At 39.4% G+C, this 16545-nt stretch overlaps 1 protein-coding gene across 5 annotated transcripts in view; it reads right to left on the bottom strand.

The window, feature by feature from the left end:
• Positions 1–11408: 11408 nt before the first annotated feature.
• The window catches only part of TBC1D15 (TBC1 domain family member 15), a 36127-nt gene continuing 30990 nt past the window's right edge, over positions 11409–16545 (bottom strand). For all 5 annotated transcript variants that reach the window (XM_065040493.1, XM_065040496.1, XM_065040475.1 and 2 more), the window contains 3 exons: positions 14153–14269; positions 13501–13587; positions 11409–12816 (listed from right to left, as the gene is read on the bottom strand). In XM_065040493.1, the coding sequence (XP_064896565.1) occupies positions 12622–12816; positions 13501–13587; positions 14153–14269 (399 nt within the window). In that variant the 3' untranslated portion in view covers positions 11409–12621. The remainder of the gene's footprint in view (positions 12817–13500; positions 13588–14152; positions 14270–16545) is intronic.

Genomic DNA, 16545 nt, shown 5'->3' with positions numbered 1-16545 from the left:
TCTCCAGGCTGAACAACCCCAGCTTTCTCAGCCTGTCCTTATAGAGGAACAACATTGGATTTGGAGCACTATTCCAGTAAGTTTCCTTCGAATACAGAGAGTTTTCACTCTTCTAACACATCAGGCAGGGGAGGAAAACGGTCACTGCTTCACCTTGCAGTTCACCGACAGTGCTTTCCTCTGCAGCCTCCTCGAACCGGGGCAACCTCACTGAACACAAGAGCTGCCATCACGTGTCCTTAACTTGGGGCACATATAGATCACATTCCTGTGCAATCTACTCCAGGTGAACCTGCTTTAGCAGGTGGGTTGGACTAGATGATCTCCAGAGGTCCCTTCCAACTCCATCCATTCTGTGATTCTGTGATCACGTAGATTGAGAGGAAAAAATTAAAATCAGATCCACTGAAGCCAAGACACTGAGTGGGGAGCTGCACAAGGCATGTACCAGGAAGTATTGTTCATAGTACTAGGCTTCATGTCACATCTAGCTCAGCTGAGAAGTGCCTCCCATCAGAACCTCCATGCCTTTAGCCTTACACTTAGCATCTTATAACTAGCATTTACATAGCTGCATCATTAAAGAGTTCATTTTGCTCTTAAAAAGACCAACACAGAAGCACAACAAAAGATTTGAGACTGTTTCATAGCCCCCATGTAGTATCACAGGAATGTACTGTTTATCGCAACTAACAAAAAAGAGCAAAAGCTTCCAGTCTAAATGGGCCATTGCCAGTCAGATGATCCAATTCTTAAAATGGATGGTCATGCTCAGTGTTTAGGACCAGGACATGTTCACAGCTTCCTCCAAACTCATGGGAGGCCTGAATATAATCCTTTGGCTCCACTTTTCCAGAGTTTCCCGTGAGTGAAATGTAATAAGAATCCTTTCTTCTGCTTGACGATAAGATTGTAATAATATTTGTTTCCTCTACCTGATCCTGTAATGCAAATCAATCATTTTCATTCTGCTAACCCACAAAGTTTTACTTCATTTTCCCAGTTAGGAAAAAGTGTGTCAACATGTGACAGTCCCGTCTCATATCCTAAGTTATCAAGAGATATTCTACATCATGTTTATTCATTGTTTTTAACAATGGGAAAGCAACTTAAGAGTCTTTGGACTTCTATATTCCTACCTGCTACGCCTGAGATACCTAGATACAATTCATGCAGCTGAACAGTTTATGAGAGTGAGATCACTTAGCACTCTCTGGATGCTCCAGCAATGAAACCAAGCTCTAGTGAGCAGACTTTTCTCCTACCAGCGTGACAGAGCATGATTTTATCTACTGTTAGATGCTAGCTCTGCACCTGGGACACCACACGAATCAGCGAGCCCGTAGCCTCGCTATCTCTCACAGCTCTGTGTGGTAACTAGAGCACGGCAAAGCTTTTCTGTCTCTCACAGCCTCTTCACGATGACTCATGAACACAAAACAAACAAAGGTTCATTATGTCGGCAGGTGCTATGTAACAGGCAGGGAGGACACAAATGATCCAACTATTGTAACCACGCTGCCTGCCCATGAATTCCGCAGAGAGACTGATTCTCTCTGGAGAGGAAGTTCTTCTTTTGCAGCTTGTATTTCGTAGGTGGACTTTCTCATATCAATGCCAGATTAAAGTTCACACATTTATTCACTAAAAATGTTTATTTCTTCTTTGTTCTAGCTACAGTACAACAGAGCTGGCATATGGTTCTAGGATTACTGGTAAACTACAGATTTTGTTTAGAGTTCAACTATTAGGTTGGTGCAAAAGTAATTGCTGTTTTGGACCATTAATTTTAATTCATTATAACCAGGCTCAGACACATCTTTGTTAATCAAAATAGGAACCATTACAATCAACATATTTTTGCCAATGAGAAATACGTTCGTTTATTCCTGCAGCATAAAAATCTGTGTTTCAGGATTCAACAAACTCTTGGAAAGCATTTTCTGCATCCTGCTGGTTGTGAAAGCATTTTCTCTGCAAAACATTGTCAAGACGCTTGAAGAAGTGGCAGTCGGTTGGCAAGAGGTCAGGTGAATATGGCACATGAGGGAAAATTTCATGGCCCAATTGGTTCAACTTTCAAAGTGTCAGTTGTGCAACGTGGGGTCATGCATTGTTGTGAAGAACGGGGCCCTTTCTGTTGACCGATGCCAGCTGCAGCGTTGCAAATTTCAGTGCATCTCATCCATTTGCTGAGCAGACTTCTCAGATGTAATTGTTTCATTGCGATTCAGAAAGCTGTAGCGAATCAGACTGGCAGCAGACCACCAGTGACCGGGACCTTTTTTTGCTGCAAGTTTGGCTTTGGGAAGTGCTTTGGAGGTTCTTCTCGGTCCACCCACTGAGCTGATCATCCCCAGATGTTGTATAAAATCCACTTTTTGTCACACATCACAATCCAATCAAGAAATGGTTCATTGTTGCTGCACAGAATAAGAGAAGACAACACTGCAATATGTCTTTATTTCTAGTTTTGGTCAGCTCATGAGGCACCTGCTTATCAAGCTTTTTTAACTTTTCAATTTGCTTCAAGTGCCAAACAGCCCTATAATGGTCAACGCTGAGTTCTTCAGCAATTTCTTGTGTAGTTGTAAGAGGATCGGCTTTGGTGATTGCTCTCAGTTGGTCCTTGTCAACTTCCCAAGGCTGGCTGCTACACTCCTCTTCTTCAAGGCTCTCATCTCCTTTGCAAAACTCTTCAAACCATCACTGCACTGTACATTCATTAGCAGTTCCTGGGCCAAATGCGTTGTTGATGTTGCAAGTTGTCTCCACTGCTTTATGATGCATTTTGAACTTGAATAAGAAAATTGCTCAAATTGGCTTTTTGTCTAACATCATTTCCATAGTCTAAAATAAATATAAAATACACAGCAAGCAATAAGACAGTAGGAAAAAGACATAAAGCGAGAAAAGTCCATTAAAATTATGTGTAACATAACCACATTTTTCAATAATGTATTCCAGTATCAAATGGCAAATTTCAACAATGCAAAAACGTCCATTACTTTTGCACCAACTTAGTTGGCTGGTGCAATATAGCTTCCAGTGCCATACAGATAACAGAAGTGAACACTTAAAATCCCTAGCCAAAAAACTGGGAGTTCATGGAAGCAGCGATTCAAAAATATCTGTTCAATAATTTATGTCAGGATGCCACATGGCAATCTTCTTTCACTTTGGGAGATAGAGTTAATGCTGATAGAAATAAAGGGAGCTGTCTGGCACACAGAGATAAGTTTACTTTTATTTCCAAAAGATATCTTGTTGCCTATGATCAGAAACTCCAAGATCTTCTTTAGTTTACATACAGATGTTTTCCTCTCCTATGAGAGAACAGTCACCATTGTCTGAACTTTAAGCTATGCACTTTTTAAGCTTAAAAAATGCAGAATTCTCAAGGGAAAATTTAAATCTGAAGCAAGTCTGTGAGATGTTTTTCAATGTTTGAGTCATTTTCCCCCTTTAAAAATACCAAATGTCTGTTTCAGCACAATTTTCCTTAAATCTATTTGTAACATTTACCATAGTTTTGTGACATTTACTAGCAACCTTAAGAACTTCCATTTGATTTTAACAAGAGGATAAAATTCACGGTGCAGAGTAGCTAGTATATGCCAAGAAATAATCTGAATTCACCTCTGGCTCCACCAGATCGTCACCAAGTCTTTGTCTACAGGTGTGTTACAGCAGGAAGGAGAACTTTGAAGTCGTAAATGTGGCAGAACAGGGAAAGAAACAAAGCTATGAAAAAGTATCAAAAAAAGCACAAAGAAAGGTGGACTTCACAAAGATCTAAAAACGAAAACAACATTATTCAATGTGAAGTCAAAAAGGCAAAAAGAAGAACAGTTACTCCTGTTATTGATGTAAGAGATGTTGACACAAAGGGAAAATATGTCTCAATACATAACGACATCATCATTTATTTGGTAAAACAAGTACTTTGCAAAATAATTGACTAGCCAAAGGGGCTTCCTAAAACAAGGAAAGATGTACAGTCTTTTCCCAGATCATGAAAGATATAAACACCAACTCAAAAATCTATTTCTCTGAATGAGACAGGTCTGCTGAAAAATATGTGATGAGAATATAGACCTAATATTTAAGTTACCAAGGTACAGGAAGCACAGGCTTTTAAGCAAACAACAAAATCATCCCATGTCTTATCAGCATCAAGAGGACTTTAATCAACCAACAGCTGTTGCAAAAGGATATCTACCAAATTACAGACTGGCTAGGATGATCTGGGAATACCAATTATCAATTTTGATCCACAATTTGGAAGAAAACAATTAAAAGAGAGGCTGTGGTATATTTAATTTGAGCCAACAGTGAGAAGCTGTTGAAAACATTAGGCAGATGATGGACTATGTGAAGAATGAACATCAAATGAATTCACAATTTTCAGCCAAAAGTCAGAGAAGAAGGCGGAAACTGACAATTGGAGAAAAGAGGACCTCAGTAAATTCAGTTGTTTCAACATACAAGGGGAGGAAACCTAGTTCAGAAAGACAATTCTCTCAACACTTCAGGAAAAAAATAGTTTCATCTGGAAACTGCTTCATTGTAAAGGAAGTGTAGTCTTCTGCTACACTTTTACTAGCAGTATAAGTCATTTGTTTCTCATTATCTTCAAAAAAAGTAGCTTACAGGAGATGAAAACTAGGACCAAGATACAAAATACAGGCAGCATAACACATTAACATATGGATTGAAGTGTTAGATCATGACTGAACAGAAGAAAGGACAAAACAGGAAAACAACTTCTTTTATTTCAAAAGGCATTAAATACTTAAAGGGTTTTTTGTTTGTTTTTACATCATTCTGTACTCAAAGAACCAAGTGTGAGGAGGGGTCTATCATGACTAACAGCAAGAGCACAAAGGTATGCTCTTAGCTTTTAACAAGATAAAACTAAGTTAGTGAATACTTGGGGTAAGTCTGATTGTAGGAAATGACATGGCACTGAAGCCACGTTTCCAGAGTAGGCTCACTAAATCTCTGCCACCAATAGCTGTTTTAGGAACTTAGGGGATGCATAAGTGACAAAAGAGAGGAAAAAAAGCCAAAAATATGTCCATTTTCAATAAGAGGAGGAAGGGCTGAAGAATTATGGACTGGTCTAATTTCATTTGTTTGAGAAAACAGAAGTATCAAAACTATTTATAAAGACCTAGATGATAACAAATGATTAAACAGTCAAGATGGATTTGCTGAGAACAAATTGACAAATCTCATTTCCTCTTATGACAGTCCTGTGGACCAAGGCAAAATAATACATGTAATTCATCTTGGTGGTAGCAAAGCGTCTGATGTGGTCTCTTATAACATTCTCACAAGACAGATAAGGAAACCAAGTCCAGATGAAACTAATAGATTGGACAAAGGGGTGGGTTCACTGTTAAATGGCAGGGTGCAGAGAACAGGAGATCCACAAGTACCTACCCTCACTTGTAAATGATTTAATAATAGCCTAAACGTCCATATAGAGACCACCCCTAAATTCCCAGACTGTACCTACCTCAGAGGTGCTGTAACCGTTCTAAAATTTAAGCAGATCATGGCAGGGGGAGGGCTACTTATAGGCAACCAGCTGCACAATTACAAGAGAAGGAAGAGCTCTTATGAAGGGACTCGGAAGTTACAGAAAATCACGAGCTGTGGGTGACCATTCAGTCCACCAACACCTCAAAAGTGCCTATGCCACAGACTGCAGGATCTGCAAAGGTGTTCTCCAAAGGGATTAGACAAGCATCTGGCAGAAGACGAACATGCCTTCCAACAGGAGGCAGTCTAGCTAGTTTATTATTCATGAGCTTTTAAAAGTATCTTCCAATATTGCAAATCTCTAATTTTAACAAACTTTCTGTGTGTTTACACTCAAGTACATACCTCATAGTGACAAAAATTTGTGGTATGATTGCTCTGGCTAGAAGGACTGGTTAAGTCTTAAATTTGTCAGCTCCTTTATGTGGTTCACCAGACATTGCACAAATTAATCACAGCAGTGTAAAAAGTGTAGCAGCACAGGGCAGAGAACAAAGAATCAGCAGTGCCACTTTTGGTAGCAGTAGTTGTACTATTTTGTTGTTTGAAAAATTATCAAGTACCTGAGCCCAAATATCTGGACTTCAAAGACTTCCTTGGTCTCCTTCATCAGTTACTTTAACAGTAAAACCAGAAGAGTGTGTGGAAGCCCTCCAAGGCTAATGCAGAAAGCTGGCATGAACCCATGTAACCTAAAGGACGTCTGGACCAATGAATACATGAAGAGTGTTTTGGAAGAGTCTCTGCTGTTGCATCTCATCAATTATGACAACCAACAGAACAGCTGAATATAAGTTGCTTATATAATACAAGTATTTTTTTGTGTAAGGTCTAAATGGGCACTTTAAAAGTGTCATCTTCAATATGAACGATTCATTTATTTCTATCATGATCTCAGATGCCATTAAGAATGACTCTCATCACACCAAACAGGGTCAGGCTGGGATGGAGTTAACTTTCCTCATCGCAGCCCGTATGGTTTGTGCCTGGAGCAGCGTAGATGACACATGGGTGTTTCAGGTGTTTCGGCTGCTGGTGAACCCTCCCTGCACAGCGTCGGAGCTTTCTCACTTCTTCCCCAGGGGGTGGGCAAGAGGTTGAGAGGAGACACAGCCAGGGCAGCTGACCCAAACTGCCCAGAGGGATATTCCACATCACATGCCACAGCAGTAACAGCTCAGGGAGAGGAGGAGGAAGCAAGGACACTCATGGTGGTGGTGTTTATCTTTCCAAGGAACCTGTGTGGGGTCCTTGCTTTCCAGGAAGGGCCTGGATATCCACCTGCCGATGGGCAGCAGTGACTAAAATCCTCTTTGTGCTTTGCTTGCAGGAGCAGCATTTGCTTTCCCTGTTAAATTGTCATTGTCTCAGTCCACAAGCCTTCTTGCCTTCTTCTGTTTTCCAGTATAAGTTGGGGAATGACCTATTAGAGAGCAGTGTAGGGGAAAGGGACCTGGGGGTCCTGGTGGACAGCAGGATGACCATGAGCCAGCACTGTGCCCTTGTGGCCAGGAAGGCCAATGGCATCCTGGGGTGTATTAGAAGGGGGGTGGTTAGTAGGTCCAGAGATGTTCTCCTGCCCCTCTACTCTGCCCTGGTGAGACCACATCTGGAATATTGTGTCCAGTTCTGGGCCCCTCAGTTCCAAAAGGACAGGGAACTGCTGGAGAGAGTCCAGTGCAGGGCAACAAAGTTGATTAAGGGAGTGGAGCATCTCCCTTATGAGGAAAGGCTGAGGGAGCTGGGTCTCTTTAGCTTGGAGAAGACTGTGGGGTGACCTCATTAATGTTTATAAATATATAAAGGGTGAGTGTCACGAGGATGGAGCCAGGCTCTTCTCGGTGACGACCAATGATAGGACAAGGGGTAATGGATTCAAACTGGAATACAAGAGGTTCCACTTAAATTTGAGAAGAAACTTCTTCTCAGTGAGGGTGCCAGAGCACTGGAACAGGCTGCCCAGGGGGGTTGTGGAGTCTCCTTCTCTGGAAACATTCAAAACCCACCTGGACACCTTCTTGTGTAACCTCATCTGGGTGTTCCTGCTCTTGCAGGGGGATTGGACTAGATGATCTTTCGAGGTCACTTCCAATCCCTGACATTCTGTGATTCCTTCTGTTTTCTCCACGTCCCAGGGAGAGGGTGGTGGGTGAGAGGCCGGGCGGTGCTTGGCTGCTAGCTGGGGCCACCCACACCACACACAGAAACAAGTGACCACCCTTTGCTGAACTGCTAGCCTGGGCAAAATAATAAGCTCTGCACAATGGGGCTCTGCTGTTAGTTGGTTAATAACAAGATACATATGTGGAAACAGTCCAAGAACTAATGTTCAGGTAGGGTACACAGAGCCTGTATAATCAAAATATATACTATAATCGAATTCCTTCAAAACATAACCCATCTAAAAGACTTCATTTATTTGAATTACATGGACAGATTGAAATATATATTTGATTCAGCTGTGAAATTCATCTTGGATGAGGCAAAAAGTGACATCCTACAACATATTTTTGTTTGGAGTTCACTAGAAAATTGAATTTGTGCCAAAGATATAGTGATTCAACATGAAAAAACAGCACACATGCTTTAAAAATGTTTAAGATTAAAATCCCCACTTCAATGAAAAATGAAATGCAATCTTAATTTATATGAGGCCTGCACTGCAATAACTTAATTGAATAGCAGACATTATGAAGTCCCACTAAGTATGAAGCACAATCATCTTTTAACACCATAAAAAAAATCATTTGAAAGCATCTTTAAATCAAATATAATAGCACACATGTGTGAGATCTGGCTGTTAAGTGCTCAGTTATGTCTCTGTGTCTCCTATCACCTTTTCAATGCTCATATACAGTGATGTAAACTATTGAGCTAGACATAGGTACATAAATGTATGTTAAGAATCAAGGGTTAGGATTTCCTGCTTTAATCCCAGCCACCATAGAGCAGCTCATGGAGTTTCTCCCCTAAGAACATGCACTGACCTCCCTGCCACGATTCTTTCACCACAGAGGTAGACGGTACCAGCCACTGACTAGAAGTGTTCAGAAAACAGGCAACAGATTTGAAAAACACATTGAAATATTGAGCCAGTCACAGACAAAATAGTGTTACCAACACTTTTCTACAGGCCACGGACCAAACTGCACTTTTAAGTTGCATCTAAACAAGAATACTGACTAAAATGGCATCTGAGGAACAGCTGACACATTTTCTACACAAATGATTATCCCTGCACACAGCCCACTTAGACACCTTTTTCCAATCACATTTGTCATGTGAATCAATTCTCAGATGCACTTTTAAAATTTCACTAACCTCTTCAGCATTGACATTTCTGTTGTCTAACAAGGAACAATTTGAGGAAAACATAGATTTGACCTACAGAAATTCTATCCCAAACTTGGTAAGGCTTCATTCGCATCACACCAGGATACTGAATCTTTTACAATAAAATCTTTTTTTCAAGTTAGGCAAGAAATTATTTAGAGAAGTGAGGGAAAAGTGCCTCACTTATTTTGAACTAAAACACTATATCAAAAAGTGGAAGCTAGAATACTTTTTATGGCTTTCTGAAAAGTTTCAGCAATGGAGCTTTGATTTGGTGCTCAAGAATATATTTGGAAGTAGTGAGGGATCTGATTCCTCACTGCTTTGGCTGAATGGAGCCAAAGTATTTTGTAGAGTATAATATGTGAGGAAAAACTAGAGAAAATAATTGAAGACACACCATCAGTATCTTAAATTTGTCTACTCAAAAAATGCAGAAGTTTTAACAAAAAACTTGTTAGTGACAAAACTGGTCTTGTTGAGTACCCTAATTTTAGTTAAACTACAGATCAAAACAGAAACGTTGCTAATACATCACTGTATTTCCACATCTGGTTCTTAAAGCAATCAGGACCTGTTACAGCATATACGTTAACCTTTATATTCTTTAGGAAGATTACACACAACAATGAATACAAATCCTCCACTCCTGACATGGGCTTTAAGGCCACTGGTTCCAATGTTCGCTGGGTGCAAACCAGCTATTAGGGGTGACCAGGACAGGCACACGTTTTCTAAGCGTACTTAATAAAACTGAAGCATTAAGTGATTACTATGGGCAACTTAGTATCATCCTTTTATAGTTTTTGACCTCCCAGTGTCACAATGATTCTACAAACATTCACATTGGTCCAAATGTCCAAGAAGCTTCATCCTAGTCTCCTTTCTGTAAGTTATCCTCTTGCCCTCAAAGAGAAGAAAAAGCCCTCAAGAACGTACTTTCTAACAAATAAAATTGCCCAAACAGGCAAAATAGCAAAAATCTCTCTTCAGGAAACTCCTACATAAATTTAATTTTTATCTTGCAACAGATAACACTGGAATACTGCTACGGTTGAAAAGTATGAGTTTTAAATACTTGCCTCCAAAAGGTTATTATTTTCAAGTCAAGCATTAAAAAAAAACAAAACAGGTTTGCAGGAACTAAACAAGTATTGTCTCTTTTATAGTTGATTCATATTTGTTAATGCTAAGTAATCTAAATCATTCCTCTACAAAAGAAACAGATGAACCTCTAACCCATGGCATTTTTTTCAGCCATCATGATTCTGATTAAGGCCTCTCGCAGTGTTTGTAGTCTCAGCTTAGGCTAAATCCATCCCTAAAAAATCAGGAACAGCTTGGTAGAGGATGAGGTTCTTTCTTGATCGCAATTCTTTGCAAGGCTGCCTGTTGGCTGGAAGGAAACTACAGGTACCGAACCCTGCAAGAGGCATTTGATCTTACTGTAGGGGAGCAGAGCAAGCCTGCCTACTCTGAGCCTTCTCAGCAGCTGTTCACTGTTAATTTAAAGAGCAACCTTCTCATCTTTGACATCTGACTGCTTCATACAAAGGGAAAAGATCAACAATCATACCCGAAAAGGCAAACTTTAAAGGCTAACAGTATTTCTCAGCAGTCATAGCTGTAATTCTAAGAAATTACAGAATTTCACTTAAATAGGCATTTCCTATATATTTGAATATTCATGGTCAATTATTATTTTCTTCTAGATCTTGATGGGCTTCATATAATTTTTGTCGGTGCATATCCTGAGTAACTCCAAACCATCCACAGTTAGTTGACAGACTTGCCCGTTGCATTTCTCTGTTTCAGACACCTCCCTCCCCCCCTTCCACAGTTTCATTTTAATGTCATTTTTGACAAAAAGATTTTGCATGTATACTTCAAAGTGAACTAGGTGCTCCAAAACCACTGAAACTAACTTGGTTAGTATATTTGAACCAAAAAGTGTTGATTATGTAAGCTCTAATGCCTTTTTGTATTCTACGCCACATTAAACGAACTGCCAAAAAGCACAAAGCTCAACAGTGAACAAAAGCAAGATGCTTCACCATCATTTCCTGGACAGGAAATGAAAGGCTGCAGATACGCCGAGCTGTGAACCCTTGATTTGCACCACATAAGACATTTTATTAACTGATGAGAGATAGCACATTGACGATATTAAAAACAAAATCTATACTGATTCAGCTCTCCAGTGTTTGTTTGCAACTGGTGAGAGAAGTTTAATCAGGTCTCAAATTATTGCAACAACTTGATTTATCTATTAAAGGCTTTTGGTATTACTTGTATTTGCTTTAGATGTCACAAATAACATTTGTAAAAGTAAACTGCTCCAGAAAAGAAAGCTCCACCTCATGCCACAAATCAACAGCTTAGAGAAGAAAAGTATGTTCCACTCTGTAATAAACAAGTATTCCCACTGCTCTTCATTACTCACAAAATATATAATATCGATGGACTAACCACTGTTAGCTATCCCCTCTATCTCATGTTCTTATATCAACCACCAGACAACTAGATTTTTTTCTCTAAATATGATTTAATTAAAAACACTAAATCAACTTTGATTTTTATTTTATATATGTACAATAGTTACCAAATAATGAATACACTTAATCGGTTATGTTAAATTTCACATAACGTCAAAGGACATCAGCATGGCATGGAATAAACTCACACTGCCTTTTGCATATACAAAAAATGCATTAATGTTAATTGTGATTCCTGTTTTGGTTTGTGGTTTATTTTATTATAACCTGCTTATTAGTTCTCCAAATAATCTTGTCATATAAACAGTGTAAGTAGTTAATCGATCAGTTAATATATTAGCAAAGATAAATATCAGTAAAGTTTGCAAGAAATCAATTGCAAAACTACCTCAAGTGTAGGACTGAATGTATTCACAGGAAAGTTACCTTCAGTTAGAAAAGTTTCGAAAAAGAGCCCAAGTTGGAGCTGTGCATTAATTTGGTCAAACTGATTCATATGAACAAAGAGTCAAGTTTATTCAGATATTGAAAATATGACTATCCTTTTAGTATTCACAAACATTTGTGTATATAGTGTGTGTATGTGTGTAAATATATATATATATGCATATATAAAGTGAAGATATGTTAATGTAAAAATATACTGTTCATCCACTCCCTGTTACACAAAATTCAGTATTTGGACATTAACTTCTGTAATTATGAATGTCCATTTCAAATCTACATTCAACCAGCAACAAATACATAGAAGTATTTTTGTAAACATTTGAGATAGGGAAAACCCATTCATTTACAAAACAATCCTTCTTTAACACATCAGCATCTTTTCAGCTTGAAAATGTTGTACAGCAGCTTCAGCTGGCCTTTTGTGAATCTGCTCAAATCAAAGAGCTCACACTGTCTTACATCAATACGTGTGAAAGCTCAGCAAATGCATTATTTTCAAATACTTTCTTAATCACCATCCACTTCCAGTTCACCAGCAAAAAGAAAATGCACTTGGCTACAAAAATATTAAGGAATGTTATTGAAAACAAAAGGCTATTTTGGTAGAAGAAACTACAAAAATAGTTGAGTCATGTTGTAAAGCTTTAATGCAAGAGCATTACAGTACAGATTTTCTTTCCAACCTTAAAGCTTAATCAACACCAAATTTAAATATCCATCTCTCAAGTGCTTGAAAAAAAAAACGTGCTCAGTAAAAGTCTTTCTTCAATTTAACCAGCTGTAATTACACAGGTGTTCAGCTCTGCGTCTCAGACATCTGTTGAGTGCTGTCTGTTGTTCCATTGGCAGCAGTTACAGGTGTTGAGACACTCTGATACAATGACGTGGGACAACTCAACACAGCTGCACTTTCATCCTCTCCATTATCTGAATCTGGTGTTACAGAACTGTTTTCAATCCCCAGGATCTCACTGACTGCTTGAGGCAATTCCTAGAAAGGAAGACAGATGCGGGGGAAATATTAAAAGTCACGGTAATAAAATGAAAAAAAGTTAAGAACAAGGTTTCCCATGCTCCGTCTCCCATCCCCAGTAAGTAATCATTCATTTGAATTTAGCTGTACTGAAAGCATCTCTCAGCATTAGTTCCATTAAAGTTACCGTTTTCTGTATCTGCTTTTTGAAAAGACAGCCAAGAGGGCAGGCTCATGTATCACTTCCTGAATAACAATATCATCTTCGCTGCAAAAATAAAAGTCTAAACAACTATTATAACTACATTTCATGTTATTGAAATTAATTTTGTTGAGTGAACCATTCGTTTCTGTCTAATAAGTCTCACATGCTTTCAGTGCAATGAATGCACCTTTCACCTCAATCCTTCTCAGGCACACTGAACGAATTACTTGTACTGAGGCTCTCTAGTAAGAGCTAAGAAATCACAACAAAAGGTACAATCCAGCTTTGCCCCAGTGAACAATATTACTCTATAAAAAGAATCACTCTTGCTTACAGACTGTTAGAATACAGGTGCTGTATAGATATAGCATATTCTTTATAATACCCAGGCATTTAGTTATGTCGCAACTCATATTAATATTACGTATAATTTCAGCCAACTACATACTTTTACTGTCTATTAAAGCTCTCAGTAAATATATTCAAAATATCTTTACCTTGCAATTCATCATCTGCATAGAAATTGCTTCTGCTTTGCAGAGTATATATTCCACATCAATTTTCATAGACAGTTCATTAATATGCTAAAAATATATTTAGAAAGAATAGTAAGCACGATAAATAGTAAATACACTTCATTGTAAAACGCACTAATACTACACTGCACTGCTAATAAGTGTCACCTTATAAACTTGCCCCTTAAGCTATGAAGTGCTAAACATATTCGATTTGCTTTGATAAATCAGTAGTAAACGCTGTAGCATGCAACAGCTGGCTTTCACCAGTATTTAAGACCTGCAAGAGGAATCCATGATACTTCTAAATGTGCCAAATTATCTAGCCCTCCTAGGTACCCCCAGCTCACATTTTCAAAGAGATAACAAGATTACAGAATAAAAATCAAAAACTAAGATCACAGTAAGCAGCAGTCTAAGTGGGAGAACAGCTTTTCTTTTGTTAATGATCTTATCAGTAAACACAGACATCAAATAAACCATTTTGAAAACACGAAGGACAGACATTCAGTTCGCATTTAACCCTTCACAAGATTGCACACACCCTTTCCTCCTCCCCAACATGAAATACAAGCATATTGCATTAACTCCAAAAAGTTCATTAATATTTAAATAATGCATACGAACTCAGTACCTTTAATATTTCATTAAAGCCATAGTGCTTGTCCATTATTTGCTGTTTTTCAGATTCTAAGATAGCACAACAAAGGAGAAGATGAAAATTCTGGCAAGGCAATTCTGTCCACATGACCTGTTAAAATATGAAAATCACTTTTGAAATGCTTACGCTTTTCCTCTGAAAAGAAAGGCAGTTCTTGGAAAATAAGTAAGCCCTCAAGTTAAGTGGCTTAAAAAACAATAAGTTATTTTTGAAGGCAAGTATTTGTGCAATTACTTGAAATATTTCTTTTAGCCAACTAGTGACAACTGCGACTATGAGTCACCAAATGCTAACCTGATTCTTCAAGACTCCTGTGTCTACCAGGTTCTCCACCCTAATGCTAGGGAGCTGCCTAAGCCTGCAGTCTTGTGCATGCATGTGCTCTGCCTCAGCTCATGTGAAATTCTCTTACTCAAAATTACACAGAAGTAACTAAACCTAAGTAATTATTTGTGTGGGTTAGTGTGTCTGCATTAACTGTGAATTGGTAGAAGCATATCATGCTCAGCAATCCCTCCAAAAGCTCCTAATGGTTATCAAATAAGGTGCTAAAGTTGCTTCCCATCCCCTCACTACAAGAACCCAAATACATGTAGACACAGGTGTTGAGGGTGGGTGGGTGTTACTTTCTCACATGTTGGGACTTGGTCCCATGGAGGCCACAGATAATAAATCTTCAGTTTACTGTGACTGAAATGTGCAACCTCAGTATTTTAGCATGTTCATGAGAGTCAAATCCTAAAAAAAAAATTAAAAAATAATAAAATGTATTTGAAGAGAATGTGCGAGGTGAGCAGAAAGCTGGAGAACAGTTTTGACAACAAAAAAACAGGAAAGAAACAAAAAATTGTTTGCATAAATTACTCTGCATTCATATTTCTGTAAAAAAGGTGTTGCATATAGCATTGCAAATAACTGCAACCACACAATATGTCTCAACTTATCCCTGCAAGGTGTAACACCACCTCTCTAGCACACCCCCTGCCGTACCATGTAGTGAGGATATGACCACCCACATGTTCTACCACAATCTGATTATAGAACCATTGAATCATTTTGGTTGGAAGAGACCCTCGGGGTCATCGAATCCAACCATAACCTGACTCTAGCACTAAACCATGTCCCTAAGAACCTTGTCTAAACACATTTTAAACACCTCCAGGGATGGTGACTCCACCACTTTCCTGGGCAGCCTGTTCCAGTATTACGGCTCTTGCTCAGTAGGTGGGAGGGCTTGGTTTTGGCCTCTACTCCAGCCGATATAACTGGTATAACCTATCGCTAAGGTGAATCTCTTTAACCAATCTGGTGAAGAACATTCTTTTTTCCTTTTTTTGAGATAAAACACTAGAAGTTATGAAGGCAGTGGGAGAATAGAAAAAGCATTCGATGTTACCCTAATGGTTCAGGCAACTCAGAGGACAGAAATGGAGATCCAAAAGAACACCCTGAAATTCACAGATTGGGCAGCAAAAAGCCCCAGAATTCTGGAACCTGGGAGTGAAATCTCAGATGGTACTTCCCCTTCTTTCCATCTCACCCTCTGCAAGTGAATACATCACATCACCTTCAAATGGGTTCCCTCAATCATAGAATCACTTTGGCTGGAAAAGATCCTTAAGATCATCAAGTACAACCATAACTTAAAACTAGCACTAAACCATGTCCCTAAGAGCTTCATCTCTAAGTCTTTTAAACACCTCCACCACTTCCCTGGGCAGCCTGTTCCAGTGCTTTACAAACCTTTCCAAAAAGAAATGTTTCCTAATATCCAATCTAAACCTTCCCTGGCACAACTTGAGGCCATTTCCTCTTGTCCTATCACTTGCTACTTGGGAGAAGAGACCAACACTCTCCATGCTACAACCTCCTTTCAGGTAGTTGTAGATACTGATAAGGTCTCCCCTCAGCCTCCTTTTCTCCAGGCTAAACAGTCCCAGTTCCCCCAGCTGCTCCTCATCAGACTTGTGCTCCAGACCCCTCATCAGCTTCGTCATCCTCCTCTGCACTCCCTCTAGCATCTCAATGTCTTTCTTGTAGCGAGGGGCCCAAAACTGAACACAGGATTTGAGGTAGGGCCTCACCAGTGCTGAGTACGGGAGGATGATCACTTCCCTAGTCCTGCTGGCCACACTATTCCTGATACAAGCCAGGATGCTGTTGGCCTTTCTGGCCACCTGGGCACACTGCTGGCTCATATTCAGCCGGCTGTCAATCAACACCCCCAGATCCCTCTTTGCCAGGCAGCTTTCCAACCACTCTTCCCCGAGCCTGTAGCGCTGCCTGGGGTTGTTATGACCCAGGTGCAGGACCTGGCCTTGTTGAACCTCATACAATTGGCCTCAGCCAAACAAAGCCAGTTGTTC

This window comes from Columba livia, chromosome 1 (assembly GCF_036013475.1).
Source record: "Columba livia isolate bColLiv1 breed racing homer chromosome 1, bColLiv1.pat.W.v2, whole genome shotgun sequence".
NCBI lineage: Eukaryota > Metazoa > Chordata > Aves > Columbiformes > Columbidae > Columba > Columba livia.
The sequence above is the reverse complement of the archived record's forward strand: the minus strand, read 5'-3'. Positions and strand labels throughout refer to the sequence as shown.